Source organism: Periplaneta americana, chromosome 7 (assembly GCF_040183065.1).
Source record: "Periplaneta americana isolate PAMFEO1 chromosome 7, P.americana_PAMFEO1_priV1, whole genome shotgun sequence".
Lineage (NCBI taxonomy): Eukaryota > Metazoa > Arthropoda > Insecta > Blattodea > Blattidae > Periplaneta > Periplaneta americana.
The window spans coordinates 137,564,122-137,591,695 of record NC_091123.1 but is presented as its reverse complement, the minus strand read 5'-3'; the positions used below and the strand labels follow the sequence as shown (position 1 = coordinate 137,591,695).

The following is a 27,574-nucleotide window of genomic DNA, read 5'->3' as shown; positions in this document are numbered from 1 at the left end:
TATAGATGTAATTCGGATTTATTTGAAACAATGTGGCTCTTCAGTATGTTCAACAAAACATAATGAACCCTGTTTGAAAATTGAAGTCTGTTGTTAATTTCATCAGAAAGAATAAAAGAATTAAAATTGCACTTTTTCAATTCACATTCCTTTCAGTTATAATTGCCCTTTTCTCTGCGATAGTTTTGTAAAAGTATAGGCTACATACTTCTTTCCTTCCTTTCCTCTTTTTGTTCTCTTTATCAGCCGATGAATTTATTATCATAGCCTTTTTATTGTGAATTTTATTTAATATTCGTATTTATTTTCTTCTTCTTCTTCTTCTTCTTATTATTATTATTATTATTATTATTATTATTATTTTATTACATTCCATTTTGTTATATTCTTCCTTACGTTTTCCATAGTAACTATTTATACTAAATGAGTTGCTTTTACTATATTCCAATGTATTTCACTTTCTTTTTTTCTATTATGGTATTATTTTCATGTTTTTAGTGTCGATTTTATTATGATATTATTATTATTATTATTATTATTATTATTATTATTATTATTATTATTATTATTATTATTATTATTAGTAATATGTTAGTATTCTCTTCTTTAACTTTTGTTAAATTTTATCTGCTTGTATATTTCGTGACTTGGTAGAGTGTAAGAGAAGGCCCTATGACCTTAACTCTGCCAGTATAAATAATAATAATAATAATTATTATTATTATTAAAAGAATCGTTATTTAAAAATATTAGTTTATTATATTTGCATAATTCTTGCATAAATTGACTCGTAAAATCCTAAAGAATATGAAAAAGTCAGTTCAGTAGTTTATGAGAAATCGCTGTACACAGATAAAGACGACATGCACAAAACCGCTTTTTGGTTATCAGGAGTGCTGAAAACATGTATTTCCATTAAAATCTCCAAAACTATTTTTGTAGCATTAACATTACTTTCTCTTTTACTTCCTATGATGATAAAGTAAAGAAAGAATTGCACACGTCGAGAAATTACGCGGCCTGCTTGCAACTGGTTGATTTTTGCTTGGTTCCTTGTCTACCGTAAAGCCGTAATATATAGTAAATAATAAAAATAATAATGATGTTACTGGAACCTATTAGTTGTGGACCATAGCTACAAGTACAGTAGTGGCAAAAAAACCAGACCGACCCTTGTAGCTGATTTCAGAGCCTTGTTCACTTCAGAGCACGATAGAGTGGTAACTAAGACTTTCGTGGTTCGAATTCTGCCTGGGAAGGAAACTTTTTTTTTTTGTTCCTTATTCAAATTTATTCCCAATACTTTTCGATTGCAGCGATATTTTGCTACTTAATTAACTTGTTATTCCCAGAACATGAATTTTACTACTGTAGCTATCGAAAAGTATTGGGAATAAATTTGAATAAGGAACAAAGAAAAAAGTTTCCTTCCCAGGCAGGATTCGAACCACGAAAGTCTTAGTTACTAGTCTATCGTGCTATAGAGTGAACAAGGCTCTGAAATCAGCTACAAGGGTCGGTCTGGTTTTTTTTGCCAGTACTGTACAACTCTATTACTTTTTTTTTTATCCAATTTAATAAACCCTATTTCACCCTGAGGTATATTAGGTTTATAGTTGGCATCAAAATACAGATTTTATAACCAATAAGCAATAGTAAAGTGATAATATATAATAAGTGGTGACAGTTACAATTCACATGAATTATGTAGAAGCATGCACATTAGTGAAAGAATGGCTCCTGTTAAAGATTAATGAGATGTTTGAGGAATAATCAATTCAAAAGATATACGAGAATGTCTAACCGTTTCAGAGTAAATACACGACCGTAAAAAGATAATCAGTAGTATATTAATAAAGCCAATTTTGTCTTTCACTTTCAAATTAATACTTAATTCATGAACAATGAAACAGTTAAGAGTAATAAATAGATATTATAAGCAATGATTTACGTTTACAAGTTACATACATGATTGAGGAACAATTACAATAATTAAAATATTAACACAAGTAATGACTTACAACTACGAATAACGAAATTCTTGATAGTAGGGGCTATACAAAATATTTAAAAACAAATGTAAACAGTAAAGGAATAGTAGAAAAAATGACTTAAAATTACAAGTTAAACACATTCTTTTTAAAGCAATATGTAACAAAGATATATTAATAACAATACACTGACTGTAGTTACAGATTAAACACATTATTTTAAAAGCAAACAGGGAAAGGATCAGTAGCTATTTTCAGGCATCATATAAATGGACCATGACTTTAATTCACATCTTCTTGACGTTACTGTATTACTTACAACATCCACAAGCCATCCTTCTGCATAACAACACAGCAAATTATTGCGTATTTATAACATGAGAATTCTGTCGATGGCTGTACTTGGTTTTAGAACTTTGATCAGACTTACTCCTTATTTGCATTCCTAATAACAGTAATGCTGTCGTTAACTGCAAAATATGGCGTAGCCTATCTTTCCTTACAAATTCATGTACTACTTCTTCATGCGAAGTTTTATTAAAGAAAAACTCTTAACACTGCTACATTCACAATTAACAATTAACTATTGTTATTTATCCTTCTGTGTGCGGATAGCTAATGCTAACCCTGTATTAACTTTCTGTAGTTACGTACGTATCACGCACACATCTGTTTGCGTCCATGTCAAAGCACAACTGAATAACACTTTTTAAAAATATATTGCAACCTCCTCCCTATGGATTATAATGAAATCTTTAAAGTAGGTTAATATGTGTATTGTATATGCTCACTCCCCATGTGTATAGGAATGGATGGATTCGTTCATATTAGGCTATTGAGTTTTTTAGTATATGACGTAAGCATTTCCATGGCGAGTGAAGTCGAATGACGTCATTGTAATTTCCGACCGACTAAATTCTTTAATTTTTTCCATTAATAATTCCAATATACCCCGCGTTCAATTTTGAATGCGAACTTCCAGCTTTATGTTATGACGTCATAGGTTTGTTTACCGAGCCTAACCGTTCACGACGTCATAGGCTTGTTTACCGACGTCATGCGAGACTAATCAAAGACAGACGATTTTAACTGATTTAATAATAATTTGCTGCGGGCTAAAGCAGGGAGATGCACAATCACCTTTACTTTTTAACTTCGCTTTAGAATATGCCATTAGGAAAGTCCAGGATAATAGAGAGGGTTTGGAATTGAACGGGTTACATCAGCTTCTTGTCTATGCGGATGACGTGAATATGTTAGGAGAAAATCCGCAAACGATTAGGGAAAACACGGAAATTTTACTTGCAGCAACTAAAGCGATTGGTTTGGAAGTAAACCCCGAAAAGACAAAGTATATGATTATGTCTCGTGACCAGAATATTGTACGAAATGGAAACATAAAAATTGGAAATTTATCCTTCGAAGAGGTGGAAAAATTCAAATATCTTGGAGCAACAGTAACAAATATAAATTACACTCGGGAGGAAATTAAACGCAGGATATATATGGGAAATGCCTGTTATTATTCGGTTGAGAAACTTTTGTCATCTAGTCTGCTGCCAAAAAAGCTGATGGTTGTGAAACTTGGACTCTCACTTTGAGAGAGGAACAGAGGTTAAGGGTATTTGAGAATAAGATGCTTAGGAAAATATTTGGGGCTAAGTGGGATGAAGTTACAGGAGAATGGAGAAAGTTACACAACGCAGAAACTTGTCGCATTGTATCCTTCACCTGACATAATTAGAAACATTAAATCCAGATGTTTGAGATAGATAGGGTATGTAGCACGTATGAACGAATCCAGAAATGCATATAGAGTATTAGTTGGGAGGCCGGAGGGAAAAAGACCTTTGGAAAGGCCGAGAAATAGATGAGAGGTTAATATTAAAAATGAATTCGAGGGAGGTGGGATATGATTGTAGAGACTGGATTAATCTGGCTCAGGATAGGGACCAATGGTGGGCTTATGTGAGGGCGGCAATGAACCTCCGGGTTCCTTGAAAGGCATAAGTAAGTAAGTCTACTACTCTATCTGCTCCCTCTTATTCATTTATTCATTTAATTTACTTTATAATCCGGGTCAATATTTGTAAGTAACGGTACGAGGATAGCCCAAATATACTAAAGAATTTGGATTAATATGTATGGCTGTTATAAATGGTAGATTTTTAGTTATTTTTCCCACGTCTTCAATGGTTTGCTAATCCTTGCGATTTAACATTTCGTTTATTAAATTTAATTCATAGTTTTTTTTTAAATTGATATAATATATGTAGGCTAAAAGTTAAAGTATGTATGTATATATGTATCTCTCTACAAATCCATACATTTTTACCAATGTTTACTAAATTTTCCATACTTTGCCTTCGCAAAGGGAGGAAAAAAAATATGCTATATTAAATATGGACAAAGCACTCTCATCCTTGGTTTCATCCCCCTTCTCTTAAACGCAGTAATATTTGATTCTGGAATACGACCGATAAATAGGAAAATATGTATGTTTTGTTGAGTTTCTTTATGCACGCTTTAACATCTATGGTCATATTGCGTGTTTGGGATCTGTGGGTATAGGTACCAATAGGCCATTGTTACTATTGGTGAGTTCCTCTTTCTGTTGTGTGTTGTAGATGGCTTGTGTTCATGTAACTGACTTCAGATTTTGATTAATGTTTATGATATTGGTGTCTGAGGTGGTGATGAATCATGTATATATTTTTCCAATCCGGTATTTGCCTTTGTGATTGAGGGAAACCATGAAAAACCCCAATAGATTGGCCACGGGGTTTGAACCCCGGGACCTATCGGATACGAATCACAAACGCTACCGTCTGCGTCAACTCGCTCGGTGTTTTTTTTTTTATATGAAAGAAAGGAAAACTTTAGCTCATCGAGATACCCCGTCGGTGAATGACTCCTAAGGAGAGAAAGAAAATCCAAAGTCCTCTAATCGAAGTACAATTTGATGATACGATTATGAAATTTATTTGTCTGTTTTCTCCCTGATTTCAACCCCTAATCGGGCATATAGAGGTCAAGTAGTGGAAAGTCGGAAGTTATAATGGGTAGGCAGAAAGGTAATTAAAACATGAAGATGGTACCATAATTTAGAAAAGGCATAATATACATGTAAACAAGGTTATTAAACCACACAAAGGGCATCGTAATTCAGAAAAAGATACAATAGACAGGCAAAAACATGCAATTAAATCATAAAACGACACTGTAATTTAGAAAAGAGACAATAGTCAGACAAAAATGACAATTAAAATATGAGGAAGATACGATATGCATGTAAAAAAATAAACTAGACATGAAAAAGGCACTGCAAGTTTAAGAAAGGGGATATTTTATCATCTGATTTATATGACATTCATGCAACACATCTTACTTTATTTTTAATTGGTTATTTTACGGCGCTTTATCAACTGCTATGGTTATCTAGCGTCTGAATGATATGATGGTGATAATGCCAGCGAAATGAGTCCAAGGTCCAGTGCCGAAAGTTACCCAGAATTTAGGCTACTCTTAATGGGTTGAGGGGAAAACCCTGGAAAAAACCTCAACAGATAACTTGTCCCAATCGAAATTTGAACCCGGGTCCAACACAACTTATTGTTCATTCATTACCAAAAGATGCACATTTAGATTTAACTTAAAATAGTAAACATATTATAAATAAACTTTCAATTTATTCTTGAAAGACAAAAAGGGCAAAAACAAACGCTTGTTCTTAGAATTGGCAGGGAGAGCTTATATATGCAGAATACGAATTGACGCTATCATTTCTAAATATCTCGAAATGCATTTAAATGTATTTTTTGTTTGTATATGTCAACCCAGTAATAAAATACATTTTACCAAACATCGGGCTCAATGAATTTGTAATTGTAATCACTTGTAATATTTATATTACGCCTATTTATGAAATTACTTTTCAAAATGGAGAAATAATACGAAAATAATTAGGCTTACAATGCAGGCTACAATTGAAGGGTTCAGAGCCATAGTGGGCCAAACGCCATTTATTAAAAAAGGAGAAAACAAAGGTTAAAATTAAGTGAATACCTTAGTTTAATGAAGATTGTCATATTATTTAGCTTTAATGTACATACTTTATATTACTTGCTATATGTTTCATTACATTATGGTAATCACTTAATTTTTAACTCTTGTTTTCTCCGTTTTTAATACAGTATATGGCGCTTGGCCCAATACCGTTCTGAACCCTTCAATTATTAGCTGTGTTATGCAAGTTACTGTAAAATTAGTGACATATCTATTTAAACATTATACTCGTAGTTTATATGTGAAGTCGGTTATTATGTTCGGGACTATAAAGAATGTTTTTGTGTTAAATCCAGGAAACGAAAGATTTTCAACAACATTGCTTCACATAAAGTATTTATTTATTTTGTGTTTATGTATTTATTTTTAATGATAACTAAAAAAATTATAAACGAAAATGTCATTCGCAACACGATATTGCTATCATCATCCTTTACGTAGTAGGCTCATAGCCTGTTAAAACTTCATATATCCATCTCTTCCTTGGCCTCCTTATATTTCTTCCTCTTCTTCTTCTTCTACATGGCTTATACCACAATCTAGTATATACAGTCACGAAGCTCAATACGTAGTAAATATGCATCCATAGATAATTGCTAACCACTAGGATCGCTACTATCGCCTCATTACAGGCAATGCGAAATAGTACCTGCACAGTCTATTGTTCCTAGTACCCTCCTAAACTCAAGCTTCGTGACTGTATATACTAGACTGTGCTTAATACTTTAAAATTTCATAAAAATAATACAGAATTCTATTGGGTCGATGCAGAAATTCGTAGCGTTTTTTCTCTGTGATAAAAGTTTTTTTCTTTTTATGAGATGGATATAAGACGGAAATTAATCAATAATATATTTTCGTACATTATCTATGTCTCTCTGCTAACGTTTTTCGATTCCGCTTCTGATAAAAAAAAAATCTGCTGGTTCGTAGTTACAGAAGTCTTGAAGCCAAGTTTGTAAAGAATCTTTGTTACCAAAGGAGTTCCCTTGAAGCTTGTTGGATACAGAACCGGGAAAGGTGGAAATCTGAGGGACAAAATCGGGAGATTGAGCCATGTCGAATGGAAACACCTCCCGACCAAGCTCCTGGATAACTGATTTCATCGTGTTAGCGGAGCGCAGTCTATATTATCGTGTTGCAGTAGCACTTGCTGCAGTCATCCCGGTCGTTATTCTTCAATTGCGGCAGCAAGGCGTCTGAGTTGTTGGCAGCAATGTCAACAGTTATGGTTACATTCCTGGAAGCAGTTCGTAGTACGCGCAGTCTTCTTTATCCCACCAGACGCATGACATCATATTCTGTGGATGGACATTAACTTTTGTATGGGTTGTTATGTATTGAAACGACAGAACCATTTTCTTGCATCGCTTTCTCCGATGACATTCTCCCCGTACACAGCACAAATTTTTCGAGCCGTCTCCGTTGCCTTTGCTCCTCTATTAAATTAAAACAGAAGAATATGTCGGAAGTGTTCTTTTTTTTCTACTTGGTAGGCCAACTCCATATTCTTTAGCCCACAAATAACACAAACTTTCTTCAAATCCGGAAAATTCGAGGCCTGTTTACAAGCACAACATCATTGCAAGTAACAAATGACAAACGATAAACAGTCTTCTAACAACGCAGTATAATGATGACGAACAAAAACGCTACGAACTTGTGACATTCTTTCTACATGTGACTTCCAATTTTCCTTGTAGGTATCAGTTAATTTTTTGTGATATTGTTTCTGCCATGTTTTTATTTTTCTCTAATGGCTTCATTGCTTATTCTGTCGTTCCTTGTGCAGCCTTTAATTGCTCATTGAAATCTTATATAGCTGAATTGTTGCGAATCTAGTAGTGAAGTGTGTAATGAACAAGAACGTGTCATACTCGGGATATCGGATTATTTTTGTAATAGAAATAACTTGTAAATGACTGAAGAATAGTAATGTTCTATACTATATAGGCTATTGTATCATTTAACGAGATTAGCGACAAACAGTAAAAGTAACACAAAATGGTTGTTGGTAGGCCTGTCATGTCTCATGTTATACAATGTGAATAAAACGTATGCGTCAGTGCTTGTAGCTTTCCTGTTTTTTTTTTTCATTTTATGCAACGAGTTACATACTATAGAGAGGCTAAAGACCTCAGAAAGTTTAAGACAATTGAACATTGGTCCGCCATGTTTTGGTTAGTCAAAACAAAGGGGCGTGGCTCGGATGTTGTAGGAAATGACTGTAATGAAGTTAGTATTATTGTGAATTGAGTTACATATTAAGACTATGTTAATAAGTAAAAAGTAAAATACACACAAAACTTTAGGGGCGAGTCGTGTAGTATCGGACATCGGGTAATATCGGACAGTGAGTTTCTTTCATCTACCACACGATGATAGTACCTGATTGACATGGTTACGTTTCTGTGATGTCGCATAGAGAAACGTAACCATGTCATTCAGGTACTACCATATGGTTGTAGATGAAAAAAACGCACTGTCCGATACTTCCCGATGTCCGATACTACCCGACTTTCCCCTACGTTTTAAACAGCTGTAGGCCTATGTTGTATTAGTTTCACTAAATATAGCCCAGATATTAAATGACAAGCTATACTCAATGCAACCAAAGCAAAGCACCTAAAGACGGATGAATTTAATCGGCAGAAGAAAAATAAATAATTTTTTGACTTCGTCACAAATTTAATTACCTCACAGCTAATCTAACCTAATATGAAATCATGTAATTCAGCACTCACCAGGTGATTTCAAGAGAGACGACGTATGTAACTAATAGGAGTAAAATATAGGAAAGGTAGTAGCGAAAATAAAAAAAAAAGTCCAATAATTAAATTATTGAGAAAAATTCATTTGAAATTGGAATTAACACAGAGAACTTTTGAAAACTGCAATTATTAAAACTACAAATAACCTCTTAGCATGCAACATAATATTAAAGAATGACACTAATAGAAAGATACTCGTGATCATAACTCACCACATTTATTGAAACGATAAGATACTTACGATTAGCACTGTTATCAGAAACAACAGGAGCCACAGCTAGTTACACTTCTTTTCGCGTGATGGAGACATCGTGTAGTCTAATATAATTTGAAACAAACATTGATCTCACACGTGTCTCGCAAATAGGCAGAGGCTTTTGCAGAATAAAATTGTTCTTACATTATTTTGAACAATAATGACAAATTGTGTGTGATGCAACTGCTAACTTTCCTCTTTGTTAACAAAAAGAGCCCTACGCATTAATAAAAAGAAAATTGGAGTAGGCCCTATAAACACAATAAATACTAAACTCTTGATGGTACAATCTTATTAATACAGATATTTCGCTTATGCTCAGTCCGTCTTATCTTATAATTCTCTGGGGCAATGGTACCTGTATTGAGAGGGTTTAATTATCCAGCAACGAATATTATGATTTACGGTACATTTCATTTAAATCCGAGGGAATGAGACATTTTTGGAAATTTTAAAGTCTTAATTATTACTTTTTCATTTATAAATCAGCTTTTTACAAAACCAATAGCGAAATGTTTAAATTAAATATTGATATAACTGAAAAATATAATAATTTTTATTTTATTTTACCTGGCAGAGTTAAGGCCTGCTCTTCCACTGACCCAAGTCTACAATTAATACAAATACATAATAATAATAATAATAATAATAATAATAATAAGATACATCTTCTGTTTTGTTGCTTCTGTTTGTGCAATTGTATGCTGCACACACAGCCGGCATTATTCCAGCATTAAAAATTATTTCACACCAAGCTTACAATGTCAACACATGTACCAAGATATATCTTCTGTTTTGTTGCTTCTGTTTGTCCAATTGTATGCTGCACACACAGCCGGCATTATTCCAGCATTAAAAATTATTTCACACCAAGCTTACAATGTCAACACATGTACCAAGATATATCTTCTGTTTTGTTGCTTCTGTTTGTCCAATTGTATGCTGCACACACAGCCGGCATTATTCCAGCATTAAAAAATTATTTTACACCAAACTTACAATGTCAACACATGTACCAAGATATATCTTCTGTTTTGTTGCTTCTGTTTGTCCAATTGTATGCTGCACACACAGCCGGCATTATTCCAGCATTAAAAATTATTTTACACCAAGCTTACAATATCAACACATGTACCAAGATATATCTTCTGTTTTGTTGCTTCTGTTTGTCCAATTGTATGCTGCACACACAGCCGGCATTATTCCAGCATTAAAATTCTTTTACACCAAGCTTACAATGTCAACATATGTACCATCTCGTTGCAGTGTACCTTTGATAAGCACTCCTTGCGGAGGCTGGCGGTACTATAGACCGCCATGTTTTGTAGGGAACGATCCATAGTATTCTTGGCCTCCGCAGGGAGCGCTTATCAAAGGTCTTTATCCTCTCTATATTATCTAACTCGTTGATTTTATGAAGAAACTCTATACCTATACAAAAGTTATAAATGCGAGAAAAAAGGGAAATTTTGAACAAGTTTTCAAAAACTATGTAATTGGCTTATAAGGGGTGTGGCAAGGAATCATCTTTTTTTTTTGAAAAAAAAAAAAAAACACCATGTACTTATTTTTCAATTCTTGTATTCTTCAGGTCTCAAAACGTACAAAATCATATTTTTGCCGTTGATAAAGTATTAATTTATAAAAATATACCTCTTATTTATGATCTCAATATAATAAAAATGCATTTTATGATTTTCTATCGCAATAAGAAATATAATCAATACAAGATGAAGAGTGCGTAACACAAAACAGCCGAAGATGAAGTGATAAACTAAGATTTAAGTGTTAATAATGTTTTACACTGTGCATTAATAATGTATATATTGATATCATAAATATAAGGCATTTTTTTTATCAATTAATACTTTATCAACGGAAAAAATATGATTTTGTATGTTTTGAGACCTGAAGAATACAAGAATTGAAAAATAAGTACATGGTGTTATTTTTTTCAAAAAGAAGAAGAAGCAAAGCTTCACAATTGAACACATATCTTGTCCGTGCCTTCATCTTCATGCGGTTTATCTTTGAATTATTTGTAGTAGTGCTATAGATACTGTATAAAGACCCACAACCTGTGGAAAGGCAACTTGGCTAGCCAATTGACCTCATACGTATTCGTTCGATATTGGTGAGAAATTTTGTATAAACCATAATTGAAAGTATGGGTCATTTCTTATCTCGTGAAACCAAATGCTTGCGATTAGATGATGATAATAAAAAATGTACATTTTCATCTTTTATGAAATGAAAGTTTCTTGTACTGTATTTTTATACATTGTTTCGAGTTAGATGGATAAATATGCTGCCTATTGTAATAGCTCAAAATGAAGTAAGGAAAGTATTTTCCATTATTGAAAAGTAACAATAGAGAAATTTTGATCCTGAAATAAAATTATGTGTGCATAACTAAAAGAAATTCTTCAGTATATCAATTTATTACTATATAGAATAAGGGGGCCATGAATTATTCATAGACAAAAGCTAATCAAAAACAATAGATAACAATGGTTTTTGAATGGCCCTCGAGATCCCCTGATCTCAACTTACAAGATTTTTTGTTCTGGGGCTATTTGAAGAGGAGGGTCTATCAGGACCACTAACCACAAGTTCTGGGAAGTTAAAACGAAGAATTAGGGGTGAGATACAACAGATAAACCGAACAGTGTTGTTGAAAACATTACACAATTTCCAAGACAGACATGCATTTTTAACAATGAGGCCCAGTTTCTTCAACGTTTGTTAAATTATAACAGTGTGTTATTCCATTTTAACTGTAAACTTAACAGTTGAAACATTTCTTCAACTACTGTTAGTACTAACAGGCTGTTAAAACCTATGTTAATTTAACTGCTCAATTTCATGCAGTTAAATCATTTAACTCTCTGTTAGCATAGAAGTATCCAATATGGCTGGTGCGTTAGATGCTGAACTTATATATCTGGATTATTTAGAAAATTATATCCAAGAATACATAAAAAAAAAGCGGTTGATTTCTGTGATTTGACAGACCAGAAGTTCATGCAAATGTATAGACTATTTTCTACCAAGCCTCACTTTTCTCTTTCAACATAGATCCGCTTGTTTGTTTATTCTCAATAATTGGTTTATACTGCGAAATAAATTCCAGCAGAAGGTTTCTTTCGAACGAAGATAAATTAGTCCCACGATTTTTTTTTTTGTTCCAGTGTTTTCCATTTCACAACAGCAATACCAATACGCTGCTCCACGCTGTTGTGATACAGACGAGGAAAGAAGCAGAAATCATACCTGAGAGAATAGAAAGACTTCTATCCTCTCTGAATGAAACAACGGAAACAAGCGAGAATCGCAATTGTCAGAGTTCAGAAAACAGACGTGAGCCTATACTTGGTTATAGGTTATGGTTAAACTCTAGAATCTCTGGTCCTAACAGAGAGTTAACAAACAGAATGTTAAAATGTGAAATGTAAAGTTGAAGAAACGCAATATTTTAATAGCAATTCATACTTTTAACTTACAGTTAATTAACGCTGTGTTGGGTGCATTTTAACAAAGGTTGAAGAAACCGGGCCTGAGTGGGGGCCATTTTAACACTTTCTGTGAACTAAAATTAACATGTGACACATTGAGCACACTGCTTAATTCTTCTTAATGGCTTTCTTTCTTTAAATTCTATGACTATTTAAATGTCGGTGGTGCATATCCATTTCCTAAGCAATCAATGCGTTGTTTTTTTTTTTATTTATAATAAATGTTCTTGTATTTTATATATTTTGGGACCTGAAGAGTCCAGAAGTAGAAAAATGAGTAGAAGATGCAATTAAAATACAACAGCTTGATATACTCTTTATATATGAAAAACATAGTTTTTAAAATTCTGTTTAAAATGTTCGTTTTTTCAGCCCCCATAACTTTTGTATTATTATAGAGTTTCTTCATAAATGAAAAAAGTAGAAAAACTCTGGGCAGTGTTCCATGGTTTTTACTCACCTTGTATACGGAAAGGTCATGAAAAGAGCGTTAGTGATCGGCGATTTGAAGATCATTACACTTGAGAGTCACGAGTAACGTAGTGGACTCAGTGAACTTACAGTTAAAATGAGCAAGGCCACTGTTTGGAAGATAACTGAACAAACATGAGACAAGGTTTCCTCTGGAATGAGAGAATTTATCTCCAATTCCTCTGCTGTGAGTCGAATTCATTACTTTTTGAGTCTCGTCCAAAAAACTTGTTTACCGTCAGCATTTGAACAGATTTATATCATTCTCTGTGCTAATATTAGAAATAAAAATGTCTCCTGATAGTTTATCCGCTCATTAACTTATCTTCTAAAAATATGCCAAATATTCATCTGAATATTATCTTAAAATTACCCAAATATTCTCTTAAAACTAAAGGGCCATATTCATAGACATTCTTAGCGCGGGCTTCCGGTAGATGATCAGCGAACTAACGTTTTTCATATTCATAATCCAGTGTTAGCGATATGATATGATATGAATCCTGTACAAGTAACCAGTCGATAGCCGGGGCTAGTTTAGCACGTTCGTAGCGCGAACTAGCGAAATGTCTATGAATAGCACCCAAAAGTATTATCTTAAAGGTTAAATTGATTAATGTAATATGTAACATGTTCTTTATTTAAGCTGCCTCCAGTTGAATACACTTAACTATTGCGTTTGTCCCAGTCCTCAAACATATGCAATATTATGTCATTTCTGAGGTCCTTTAGAACATAAGCTGATGATGAATTTAGCCAAACATTCCATCACTATATTTGCCACAAGAATCCTTGAAAGTCGTGTTTAAGGAGAGAGGATGGTATTTGTAAAAACTTTTTTCCTATTTGGTGTAAAATATTAATTTTTTGTATGTAGAGAGCTCATAGCTGTGGCAACACAACCAAATAAAAATATTTTGAAAAAAAAAATATATATATATTTGGGGGGCCCAAATTTGAAAAAAATATACCCAATGCAGGACTGTACTAAAACCGGTATATCTAAACCGTTTTTAAAGATAGATTCAAACAGTTTTTTGCAATATATTTGCAAAAGAATGTTCTACAAACTGTCTGTAACAGAATTTTGATATTAGTCCCTACGTTTGTAAAATAAACAATTAAAAATTTAATAACAATTTTCTAATTTCATTTCTTACAAATAAACGGACGTATTTTTAAAATGAAATCAATTAACAAAATTCTGTTACAGAGAGAAGTTTCTTAATAGTCTAAAGAATGTGTGTTCTAAATTTTATGCATGTATCTTTAACAGTTCAGAAATTATATCCATTTTTGTCTGGCATTGTAGCAAAAAAAAAAAAAAAGAAGTTACTGGAAACCGATAAAAGCGGGCATGTGGTTTAAAAATCCATAGCGCAGGAAGTTTAAAAATGACGTCTCAACATCCGATACGGGCACAAATAACCACAAAATGTTATGCAATGCATTCCACACATATCAAAGTGTATTTCAAAGAAAAAGTTTTTTTTTTTTGAAAATTTAATTTACCGGAAACAACAATAAAAGTGTGCGAGTGATTTAGAAATCCATAACGCAAGAAGTTTAAAAATGGTGACTCAACATCCGATAAGGGCACAAATACTCACAAAATGTTGTGCTATGCATTCCACACATATCAGAAAGTATTTTAAAGAATTTTTTTGTTTTTTGAAAATTTACTCATTTTTCACCAAAAAATACCATCTTCTCCCCTTAAGTATCCATACTTCCTGATAGGGTACAAACATGGGTCATATACAGATGATCGTGGATAATTGTGGTGACATTGCCAAATAAAATTCTCAAGACTTACTGGGTGGACGCATTGTTATCCGCTTATCCCCACGAATAACCACATCAACCTCATTCAAGAAATTAAATTACAACATCGCATGCAGAACAAATAACGCTCTACAAAGCATCTCAACACAGAAACAACACAAACAAACAAATACAAACACACAGGCGTATGCAAACTCAAATGCAACACCTGCAACAACTTCTACATAGAACAGACAGGCAGATCATTTCAAACACGTTACAAAGAACACATATGCAGAACATATTACAAATGCTAACCAAACCTACAGTGACATAAACACAGATTGGAAATTCTACATATTCAACCAAAAAAGCCATAAACTAAACGCACTAGAACAAACGAAATAGACACACAAAAACACATCCAAATAAAATTTTCAACACACAACTCTTTGATTCCACATTACACTACACAAACTGATCCCCATAGTAAACGTAAACAAAAGGCACCAAGACCAGCACCAATATGGCCCATGACTGAAACTAGTCGACCAGGTACTGTAATATTTAACACGCGAAAGCTATGTAATACATCTTCCGAAGTGATATAATGTTAAAAGTTGTGTAATCAAGATGTATAATTACTCGTATATTGAAGTTGATTTTAGAAATATGTCCGCCAAGTTAGCTCTGTGGTAGCTCATTGCCTCCACACTAGCCGGCCCGGATTTGTTTCCCGTCGGGATCAGAGACTTTCGTGTTAAATTTCTACCTCGGGATTAGGAGAGATGGCGGTACACAACTTCCAATCACTAGATTGTGCACCAATACGCCTGGGTTAAATCCCAAACCTCTCCTCAGTGCACATGAAGAGAAGGCATATGTCACTGTTGATAGTGATTCGTCCTTCAGACGGGGACATTAAGCGTGGCAGCCCCTATGGTGCTATTCGACAGGAGTAGGCTACTGCCGGCACCGGATTTTCCCTTCTTCCTTCCTCATCACCATCATCCTCATCTATTGCCTACAGTACACTTACATGAATACTTACACATACCCTCACCCTAGTACACGATATAACTCTCTATAGATTCACATCATGCACAGCTGGCCCGCCGAAGTGGTGTTCAACTTGAAAATATGTCACAGTCCTGTCATCTATCCGAAATATGAGGAACACGAATAACGTAAGTGAAGTGCGTAGGCATTAGACACACACACACACACACACACACACATACACACTTTAGAAATATCATCATTTTGCTCAACATTTGAAAGTTTGTTTCCTTTGAATCCCTGGAAACTGTTGCACGAGGTAGTAGGCCTATTCACCATATGCTTGCTGTAGCTTTTTGCAGCTTCCTGCGTCTGTATGCCTCGAAAAAAGAAATAAAAAACGATATTATTGCTCCTATGCACTGCCATCGTGATCTAAACCAGGCCGTAATGCAGGATGTGTGACGTCACTCGATGGGTCGGGCTTTTCTATTTGAGTATACGGAGCTGAGTGAAATATATTACTTTAATGCGTGTCGGTGCTCAATTTTATTTAGTGTAATGTGTGTATAAGATACGTTCACTTCTTACTGCATAATATGTTGCAGAAATAATTACAAAACTGTGTTATTTTAATGTGAACGGAGTTTTACATGTTAACATAACCTGTTTGCATCAACATTTTAAGTTTGGAATGGAAGCTATTTTGAGATTTAATAAAGAAGAATTATTTATATTGTGATTTTAATTTAGCATATCTATCTTCCTTACTTGTAGGTAGAAAATTTACTACAGTCCCTCCTATGAAATTAGTGTAGGTACGTACGGTTGTGTGTTACTTCATCTGGTAGGTTAGATAAATAGAATTCAATACGACCCAGTATAGTAGGGAACAAATAAATAATACAATTAAATTATTGTTATTCAATGTAATGTGTGCATAAGTTCCGCCTAGTTCCATTTATTTGTTGCATAATGTGGCAGGAATAATTATAAAACTGTGTTATTTTTATGTGAAGAGAATTCACCATGTTAACATAACCTATTTGCGCCAACATTTTAAGTTGAGAACGAAAGCTATTGTGAGATTTAATAAAGAAAAATATATTTAGGATAAACTTCAGAACACGGTTATCTTCCTTACTTATAAGTAGAAAATTCACCACAGTCCCTCCTATGAAATGTACATACGGTTATATTACTTAACTGGGGTTAAACGAGCGCTGAGGTATAATTCCGGTAACTTCTGAACTGAAAACAGTTGAATTTATTTTTTGTGGAGATGCATTTCATCCTCTAAGCAAGGCATAATAAAAGCCTGAACTAACCGAACTAATTAATATATGCAAGGTGTATGAATACGAAGGGAACTACCTCAGCGCTAGTTTAGCCCTGGTAACATATTAAACTAATCAGACTGGAGTACCGTATGAAACGAATAAATACAATTGAAGTGTAGACAAATTGCATTTACAAGCTATACGTAGCGTTATGCTTAATTATTATGCATAATTGCGAATATAGAAATAAGGCAAGTACTGATAGAGTAAACATAACCTATAATGTCAGTAAACATAACCTATAATGTCAACACATCAAAATATGCGTGCGATGCAACTGAAAATTGTTGAATCGTGCTTAAATGAATGTGCAAGAATTTCGTAATGAAGCCAGCGTCTTTATTTCAATTAATTACAATACTAGATACTGTAAAAGTAATGAAAACTATAAGGTATAATTTTTCATAATAGGCCTATACTATATGTATCTCGCTTTTAGTTCAAATTATGTATATTATCAAACGTATTATTTATAATGTAGATTTTTCACACATAAGAAGGGCGCAATAATTTAAATTTAATAAAACAAATACGGTAAACTAACAAAAATGAATTAGACAAGAGTAACATCAGTAACGCTGCACTTAGGCCTAATCATAATTTACTTTACATCCCAGTTAATGTTTCACTTTCACGTGTATATTATTACAAATATTTACTGTTTACAACACAAAAAATTCACTTAACCACATAAGGGCGTAACATTTAATCGAAATAAAGGCAGGTATTACACATAGGAACTTTGCCTGCAACAAAGTAATTTTCACACCAAAAATAATATTATACCTTACGTTGCAAGTGAATTGTGTCTCAAGTGTCTCACAGTCACTGTTTAAAATTTTACTGGCGCGATTACACTGCATTTCAGAGAAATATATGTTATTTTTCATGTACTGCAACTAATTGATATGGTTGAAAGACCGCCCTTCGCGATCAGCTGTTAAGCGAGTCACGTGGTCTGCCTTACGGCCTGTATTAGATCACTACGGCAGTGTCCTATGGCATCACTTTCATATTGTTGTATATTACACGAAATAAAAACAGTATTAATATAAAATGATAAAAGAGCCTTGCTACCAACTAGTCTAATGCGGTGCTTCCACCTACGAGTATTATGTACGAATGCCCGCTCTGTTCATTCATTCATTCATTCATTCATAAATGTATCCATCCACTCACTCACTCACTCACTCACTCACTCTAGACCATGAAGCCTTCTCAGCCACACTACCAGAAATAGAAATACTAAACACAAATGCAGAGAGAAGAATTAAATATAAGAAAAGAAATGAAAATAGAAATACAAATGCAAAAATAGAGAAAAAAGTACAGAGGTAAATGTACAAAAGAAGGTACAAATGAAAAATGTAAAAATATGTGATTTGTATATTCTATCTAAAGCTAAATAAATAACTCGTGCAAATTTGAAGAGAAACAAAAGAGTAATCATTTCGAAGCTTTTTACAATAAAGTTAAAATGTTCAGTTGACTTCATTGTACTCTACTCGGTAAGAATATATTTACACAGTTTGTTTTAAAAGCTGTAAAATCAGTCAGTCTTGGTCTTTGCTGCTCAGTCCTGATATAGTATTAACATAACACAGTAGGAAATAGAAGGAAATAGATAAGGAATCGTTAGCCACGTATGGAATAACCTGACGTAGCAGACGGTTAAAATGTGTGTCCGAAATAAGAAGTTCGGAGAAGCCCATTGACGTTTATAGATCTATATTAAAATATAGGGCTATTAACCTAAAAATCTACAGATAATTTAGAAATATTTTTATATCCAGTTTCTACTACTGTCGCGTGAAATAATTCGAGAATACTGTGATGATACGAAATACAAAGTTCGACATTTTCGAACATAGGCATGTACTTGTTTCCACCAGACCTAATATGTATGCAAACAGTAATTTTTTCCATAGAAAGACAGTAGATTAGTTTAAAAGGATAGTGAGCCTAGTTTTAAAATACAGCGTGTGTCTAAAAATGTTAACACACATGAGTAATGATTCACACCTATATGCACTAACTTAAAAATTTCTCCACTTATTCACTATCGTGTTCAACACATATAAGGAACATTTCCCATGTGGTATGCAGAGCTTGGATGCACATTTCTTGTGGAATTTTTGCAGATACACCGATATCTCTCACAGATCGTCAACATTAGATGGTTGGTTGCATATACTGTACAAGGTATTTTAGCATACACCACAGCCAGAAATCTCGAGGAGTAAGATCCGGCGAACGTGCTGGCCATTGCACTGGTCCTCCTCTACCAATCCATCTTCGTTGCATATGAAAGAGCCGCACCCCGAAAACCTTTCTCCTTTTTCCATACAGTTGACTTGGAGAAACCAGACTCTGCACTATATCTGTCGTCTTGTTGATTTCCTTGGACTACGTAAGAAAGCCTCTTGTACAGCAACTATGTTTTCGGCCTGTACGTGGTCGACCGCTGTTCGCTTTGTTGTTGTTGTTACTTATTTTTGGACGTCCTATCGCCTTTTTTCTTTCATGCGATGTCAACGTCCATAATAACCTATAGTATTATTCTTACTGAAGTCTATATCACAAATGATTGTCAGAAATTGAACCGGTTTCGACGAACTTGTCATAAATGGTTAATCTAAGTGGATCATTGTTGAAGTAGTCCGCATAATTTTTGCGGATCATTGTGGGGGACTGAAACACCTCTATCTTTCGTCTTTGCTCCAAGCTGAATCTTGTAGTCATTTTTACAACAGATATGAAAACTAATTCATTGTAACTATTGACCTACCCTATTTTGAAGGAATTAAAATGTGTTGCCTCCAAGGTCCTGTGTATAATCACATAAGCATAAACTGAATCATTACCCGTATATGTGTTAAATTTTTTAGGGACACGGTGTATAAATTTAGCTTTAACTTAAAACCAAGTAAGAAGACATTCGTAACATAGCTTCAAATAAAAAATAAAACATCGAACTGATATATTGTGTCATAGTTCTATAAAAATTAAAACATTAGCTCTTTCATCGTAATAGTTGTTATGTTGTATACTGTAGTTATTTTTTTTATCGTTACTCAGTTTGTTTCTGTTTAAGCGAAACAATTTCTCTCTCATTTCCTTTCCAGGGCAATATTTAAAGCAATCTAAAGATCTGATTTTTAGAAATTTATGGTTTTAGAGTTCTGGCCTAAGTCATTGCCAGGAGAGACCACAAATGTCAAATGACGAACTGGTAGCATTGAAGTTAAAAAAAATAGTAAAGAAGATTTTGAATGTAGAAGATCGGATTTTAATATTATACGATGAATGTTTGATCGTATTTATTATTTTTTGTCGTTATTTATTATACTCGCTTTAACATCTCTGGTCATATCGCGAGTTAATCTTTTGGGTGAAATCCGAAGGCCTCTGTACTATTGTTGAGACTGGTTCTATTGTTGTGAACTAGATGGCTCTGTTTTAGAGCTACACTCAAAGATCTAACATCTGAAACGTTGTAACAGTATCTTCGGATAACAAAAAAATTATTTATCTTCAGTGTACATGTCCGGCCTATTGTAGTCATTACATTCAATATTAAGGGTCGAATTCATAGTCGTCACTTATAAAATGAGGAAACACTTAAGCAATGAGCGTTTCTTTAGCACTTATTTTAGATCTATTGCAGAAACTCTACTCTTTGATATCCACTGAGCATTCCCTTGATATCGAAAGAAATAAAGTACGGCAACATAGCTAGATGTGAGCGCTTTCGTACATTCAATTGTTTTCCAGCGCCTTTCAGATTGTTAAATCGACATTATTATCGTACATAACTACCGAAGTAAATATTATTGTAGAGCTAAAAATTATACAAAATGTCGAGGAAGCATTTTACAGATGAAGAAAGAAGCGAGCTAAGCGAAATAGTTATGAAATATAGAAATTTCGCCGAAAGTAAAATATCTGATAATTTTATTGTTCTCTCCAGAAGAAGAAATTGACATGGGACAAAATTGCAATTCAGTTTAATGCAAACTCCGTAAATATTCCTGTAAGTAAATCATATTAATTTATTTTTCAGTTATTTTTGTGGTAAATAAAGTGGAAGTAGTATAATTACGCAAATTTTAACAGCTTATTCCTTGGGTAGAATACAAACGAAAATACAAATAATACTTTCTTGGGACATGAATACTTTTCGAAAAAAATATCAATTAAACTTACCTGAAATGATGCTGTAGCATAAAATCTCAAAGCAGCTAGTATTTTCAGCAGTGGTGAAATCGGTAAGCCTCATGATTGTATTGTGAATTTCAATGAGAGACACCAGAATATTCACAATAGTGTTCTTGTCGAAACGGTATCTCCTCTTAAATTGTTGGTCATTCATTGTACATCTCTAAAGGGTTTTCCATATCTCTGATATATCTTTTGTTTTGCCGAAATACATTTTCATTTTCATTATAGAACTCAATAAATTCATCAAAATTATAATCATCATCCATTGCTACTGAATCAGCTGATTACAATGCATTTATGAGGAAACACTTGAGAAAGCTGACAAGCTACCTTATTTGAATAAGTGTTCGCTTCAGTGGAATTTATGAATTAGAAATGATTATAAGCAACTGCTTAAGAATTTTCTTATGATAAGTGTTGGCTATGAATTCGGCTTTAAGTTCCTAATTTTATTACTCGAAGGACACAATTCAATCCTGTGAACTTACTTAAGAGTTCTGTGGTAAAATATTTGCAATAATTTAAGAAAAATAATGGAGCGTTAACCATAATAATTACAGACTATCATCATCATCATCATCAACATAATCATCATCATCATCATCATCAATATCTAACCTAAATAATATGTTTATATTCTTTGGAATAGGCTACATTATTTTATTATATAATGACATTATGAATTAATTATTTATTACTTACAAAATACAAATGTGTAGATACCCGGTGGTAATGATAGTGCAGTACAAAAGTGAATAAACACAAGTTACACAAAACAAATACAAAACACAACACAAAGGACATAAAGTACAAAACAAAACACAAAATAATACGCCAAATACAAAATGAATCAAACAACACACTTACAAAACAATATATTTACAGAACAATAATACAAACACAAAATGGCATAAACACGACTCACAACACAAATAAAAAAACACAACATAAATATGTAGGCTTACTTTAGAACACACTGTCATTAGCACAAAGCTGAAGGAAGTACTAAACGCGCACGCGACACTTGCAACGCATACACAAATCATAACCAATTTTAACATTTATGAAACACTTAAACACTTTGAACACACATTACACTTATTTACAATACTTTCAGAGCTTTTCGTACCATTAAACACTACCAATAGACACAAACGAAGCTGCAGTACAGAAAACACAAACAGAACACAAGAAAATGGAAATAACTCAGTCCTACATAATAATTAAATATTCATGACACACTCAATATTTAGTTAATAATAATAATAATAATAATAATAATAATAATAATAATAATAATAATAATAATAAATAATCCATAAATTTATAATTAAGTTACTAGTTTCCTTATTATAACAACATAAGTTATTTTTTAATAATTTAATTGTTAAAGAAGAGCACTTAAAAGCCACTGCAGGTAAAGGCCATTCGTTATCTCGTGAAACCTACCTGCGCGTCAAGGGAAGAAGAAAGTGGACTGAGAAGCTTTCCTCCCTCGCTACGCTTCTACTTGTAGCTAGCAAGCTTTCTTACCACCATCATAAAGTTCTTACTAAAAGATGCTACGGCGCACACAACCATTTGGTTTTACGAGATAACGAATGACCTATAGCTGGTTTCAATCTATTATGGCCCTATTTATTTCGGTTCTGTGTTTCTTATTTTTACTTTTGTGACCATTAAGCCCCTATCTGCTCTTGAATAATGCGTAGGTTCAGGTTTTTCAGTTCGATCCCCAACGTCCCTCTGCGCCTTATGCACTGTATACGCCGTGTGGATAAACGTTTAGAAATTTGTTACAGTTGAATGCTATATAGTAAATATTTAAGGATTTCCTGAATATATGATTTCACTTGATGAATTTCTCATTAATTACCGTTAAGTTCAACTAATATAAAATCTGCATCTGACCGATAAACACGCTCCTATTGCGACAACAGTAAATACTATAGACATCCGAAATGTTAATTTTAATATCCACAACGAAATTAAATACCACAACTCTGAAATGAATAAAACTTTGCAAAATGGAAGAAATTATGAGAATTTCGGGAAAATAAAATAAGTAGTTTTTAATAAACATCCCAAATTTGAAGCACCTATCTCTAAAACTTTGGCGACTGTACATTTTTGCATTCGTTCCCCTTAAAATAAACAACATTGTTTGTTAGTTAACTGTCCGAACACAGGCTGAAACCTCATAAGTGACACCAATAAGACATCTCTCATGAGGCAGTTGAGCCAGAAGATGATGGGTAGGGTGGTTAGTTCCTTTCCCCATCCATTGCATACATAGCTGACTAGTGACATATTACACTAATTGGACTTCAGATGTGTACAAACAGTTGTTTTTCCTCTGACGCATATCGTCAAGTGAGATGTAAGCCGGAATCTCAATCAGATGTAATAGACGACATTAAACAAAATTTGTAGTCCACACCTGTGGAGTAACTGTCAGCGCGTCTGGCTGTGAACCCAGGTGGCCCGGGTTCGAATCTCGGTCGGGGCAAGTTACCTGGTTGAGGTTTTTTCCGGGGTTTTCCCTCAACTCAATACGAGCAAATGCTGGGTAACTTTCGGTGCTGGACCCCGGACTCATTTCACCGGCATTATCACCTTCATATCATTCAGACGCTAAATAACCTAGATGTTGATACAGCGTAGTAAAATAACCCAATAAAATAAACAAAATTCTGTGAAACCGGAAGGCCTAAACCGTGTTGTTGTTGTTGTTGATGATGATGATGATGAGGAGGAGGAGGAGGAGGAGGACGGCGGCGATGGTGATATCATTAGTCTAAAAAAAAAACTTTTTGTCTGCTACTGAGGAAATTTCAAGTGTTTTATACTGAAATTGATGCTCTGATTCCAGATCTGTAATTAGATTTATCATAGTACGTCACGATTTTTAGTTATGAGACTATAACATTAAATCTAAATCTTACTATTCAATAGGCCCTATACTGTATACATGTACAGAGATATAAGCAGCTTAGTTGATATATTCTTTGCAGATTGTTATATTATATTATTTTAAATACATTTATAAGAAGATATAGGCTACACTTACAATATGTAGTAAGCACTAAAAACTCTAATTTCATGATGTATGAAGTTTCCGATAAGCAAGTTATAATCTTAAGTATATTGAGTAAATTAAACAGTCTGTGCTTATCTAGTATTGACTCTATTTGTCAGGCATTGTGTGTTGAACCTGATGTTAGCCTTAGTTTTGAGTATTTTTACTTTTGTGTTCACAAAAGAATTGAGTAATTTAGCTTGACTAGCGTTTACTAATTTCATGATGTATGAAGTTTCCGATAAGCAAGTTATAATCTTAAGTATAATGAGTAAATTAAACAGTCTGTGCTTATCTAGTATTACTCTATTTGTCAGGCATTGTGTGTTGAACCAGATGTTAGCCTTGGTTTTGAGTATTTTTACTTTTGTGTTCACAAAAGAATTGAGTAGGGGAGAGTCGGGTAGTATCGGACATCGGGTAATATCGGACAGTGAGTTTCTTTCATCTACCACACGATGATAGTACCTGATTGACATGGTTACGTTTCTGTGATGTCGCATAGAGAAACGTAACCATGTCATTCAGGTACTACCATATGGTTGTAGATGAAAAAAACGCACTGTCCGATACTACCCGATGTCCGATACTACCCGACTCTCCCCTAATTTAGCTTGACTAGCGTTTACTAATTTCATGATATATGAAGTTTCCGATAAGCAAGTTATAATCTTAAGTATATTGAGTAAAAACTCTGTTAAAAGTGCTTGAGACCTTTGCTTTCCGCTTATGTTGCATATGGTTGATCGCTGTAAGAACCAGCAGAAATCACCTATCATGCTCGGACCGTATTGATCCTTGTACCTGGATTCCATAATTGATATTTCCTGATGGAACCTCTCACCATGTTCGTCACTTGATTTGATGGAAAAAAGCCGAGGTGTGAATGAAGAAAGTGCATTTTAAAGTCATGCGACAGCCTAGATTCTGAAATGTTCTAAGCATATTATATACTAGCTCAGCATAATTATCAGCTCGATAATTTCCTAAAAATCTAGTTGACGCTAGTACAAATGTGTCCCAAGCTTCGAGTTCAAAAGCACTCAGTTTTGACCTTAATATAGCGTAACACATCATAATTAAAAATTTAAAATATTATTTTGAAATTATGACGTGATAGGAAAAAACGGACCTCAGATCTGTAATCAGCACACTCAAATTAGGGTTGGTACACTTGTTTTTGTTCAGTAGCAAAATCAAAATAAAATAAATAAAATGGATATACATGTATTAAAAATATAAACATTAAAAATTAAAGATGTTATTATTTTAAAATTATGACGTGATAAAAAAACGGACTTCAGATCTGTACTCAGCACACTCAAATTAGGGCTGGTACACTTGTATTTGTTCAGTAGCAAAATCACAGTATACCGGTGTATTCAATGAACGTTTGATGAGTGTTGTTTCCACAGCAAGCTTTTGAATAAAGACTTGCTGATGTAGGAAACAAGAGTATTTTACATACGTGTTCAAATATTAATGTTGCTTATATTTTATGTCTCCATACAGGTGAACCCACTGGTCAAGGTAGTAAATCTACTATGTATTTTATTGTTGCAGCTCGAAGAATGAGGAGGTAGACAACAGCTGTGTAGTGCGAGCTAGAGGTCTGCCGTGGCAATCCTCAGACCAAGATATTGCTAAATTTTTTCGTGGACTGAATGTTGCAAAGTAAGTACTTTATTGAGATTCATGTAATCACCTTTCTTGTCTTCTATGTGTGACTCTGATAAGACATTTCTGATGCATCTGAATTGATCGTCTTCAAATGTAGTTTATCAGAACTACAACTAGTATATACACGATGAAATATTTATATAAATTACATTAAATCAGTCTTCACAACATGTTAGGCCTTAAATACGAAGTTTTTTATTTCTTCGCCCCCCCCCTTCCACATTTGAAAATAATTAAAGTCCTTCTTTAATTTTTAGCTGCTATTTAACGCTGAACAACATTGTTTTTGAGAATCAATTTTGTTTTCTTATCAACAGACAGTGGATTTTCGGTCCCTACACAACGACAAGCATTGTATTCTTCACCTGACATAATTAGAAACATTAAATTGAGACGTTTGAGATGGGCAGGGCATGTAGCACGTATGGCCGAATCCAGAAATGCATATAGAATGTTAGCACAGTCTAGTATATACAGTCACGAAGCTCAATACGTAGTAAATATGCATCCATAGGTAGTTGCTAACTACTAGGATCGCTACTGTCGCCTCATTACGGACAATGAGAAATAGTATCGGCACAGTCTATTGTTCCTAGCACCCTCACAACTCAAGCTTCGTGACTGTATATACTAGACTGTGGTGTTAATTGGGAGGCCGGAGGGAAAAAGATCTTTGGAGAGGCCGAGACGTAGATGGAAGGATAATATTAAAATGGATTTGAGGAGGTGGGATATGATGATAGAGACTGGATTAATCTTGCACAGGATAGGGACCGATGGCGGGCTTATGTGAGCGCGGCAATGAACCTGCGGGTTCCTTAAAAGCGATTTGTAAGTAAGTAAATACACAGCGACAAGACGTCACGTCCCTTGTACGTCTGAACTAGAAACGAGCGGGCCGGGTTCAAATTCTGGTTGAGGTTTTTCTGTCGGTTTCCCTCAACCTATTAAAAGCAAACGCTGGTAACTTTTCAGCGCTGGAACCTGGACTCATATCGCTGGCATTATCACCTTCACTTCATTCAAACGCTAGGTAACCATCGCTGTTAATAAAGCGTCTTGAAATAAACAAAATAAAAAATTGATCTCGTCTTTTAATATTGTGATAGTTTTCTTTCTATGTTACATTGGCATACCGCTAGTGTAGGGTTATGTTTCTTCCTTAAAAGATCAGGTTTGTGCTCCGTAAAGGAGTACATGTAAAATGCAGCTATTGAAGACTAACCTTTTGTGATACAATTCTTCTGTCTTCTATCAAGCGGGATGAAGAATAAACTCCAGAACTGCTCAAAATAAATTAGTAATACTTAATAATCAGTTAATGTTGTCTTCCAAGCATTATAATTTAATACTTTTAGTTTTCACAAAAGCGCGTTCACTTCGTATTTAGATGACACAGAGTTTATTTCTCAATCTGGGCTT

General features: G+C 33.9%; 1 protein-coding gene across 9 annotated transcripts in view; it reads left to right on the top strand.

Annotated features, from left to right (window-relative positions):
- Positions 1-27,574, top strand: part of fus (epithelial splicing regulatory protein fusilli) — a 544,142-nt gene that overhangs the window by 433,475 nt on the left and 83,093 nt on the right. For all 9 annotated transcript variants that reach the window (XR_011333184.1, XR_011333185.1, XM_069831352.1 and 6 more), the window contains one exon: positions 26,036-26,146. Coding sequence is in view for 6 of the 9 variants with exons in the window: in XM_069831352.1 (XP_069687453.1) it covers positions 26,036-26,146 (111 nt within the window). In the remaining 3 variants the exon portion in view is untranslated. The remainder of the gene's footprint in view (positions 1-26,035; positions 26,147-27,574) is intronic.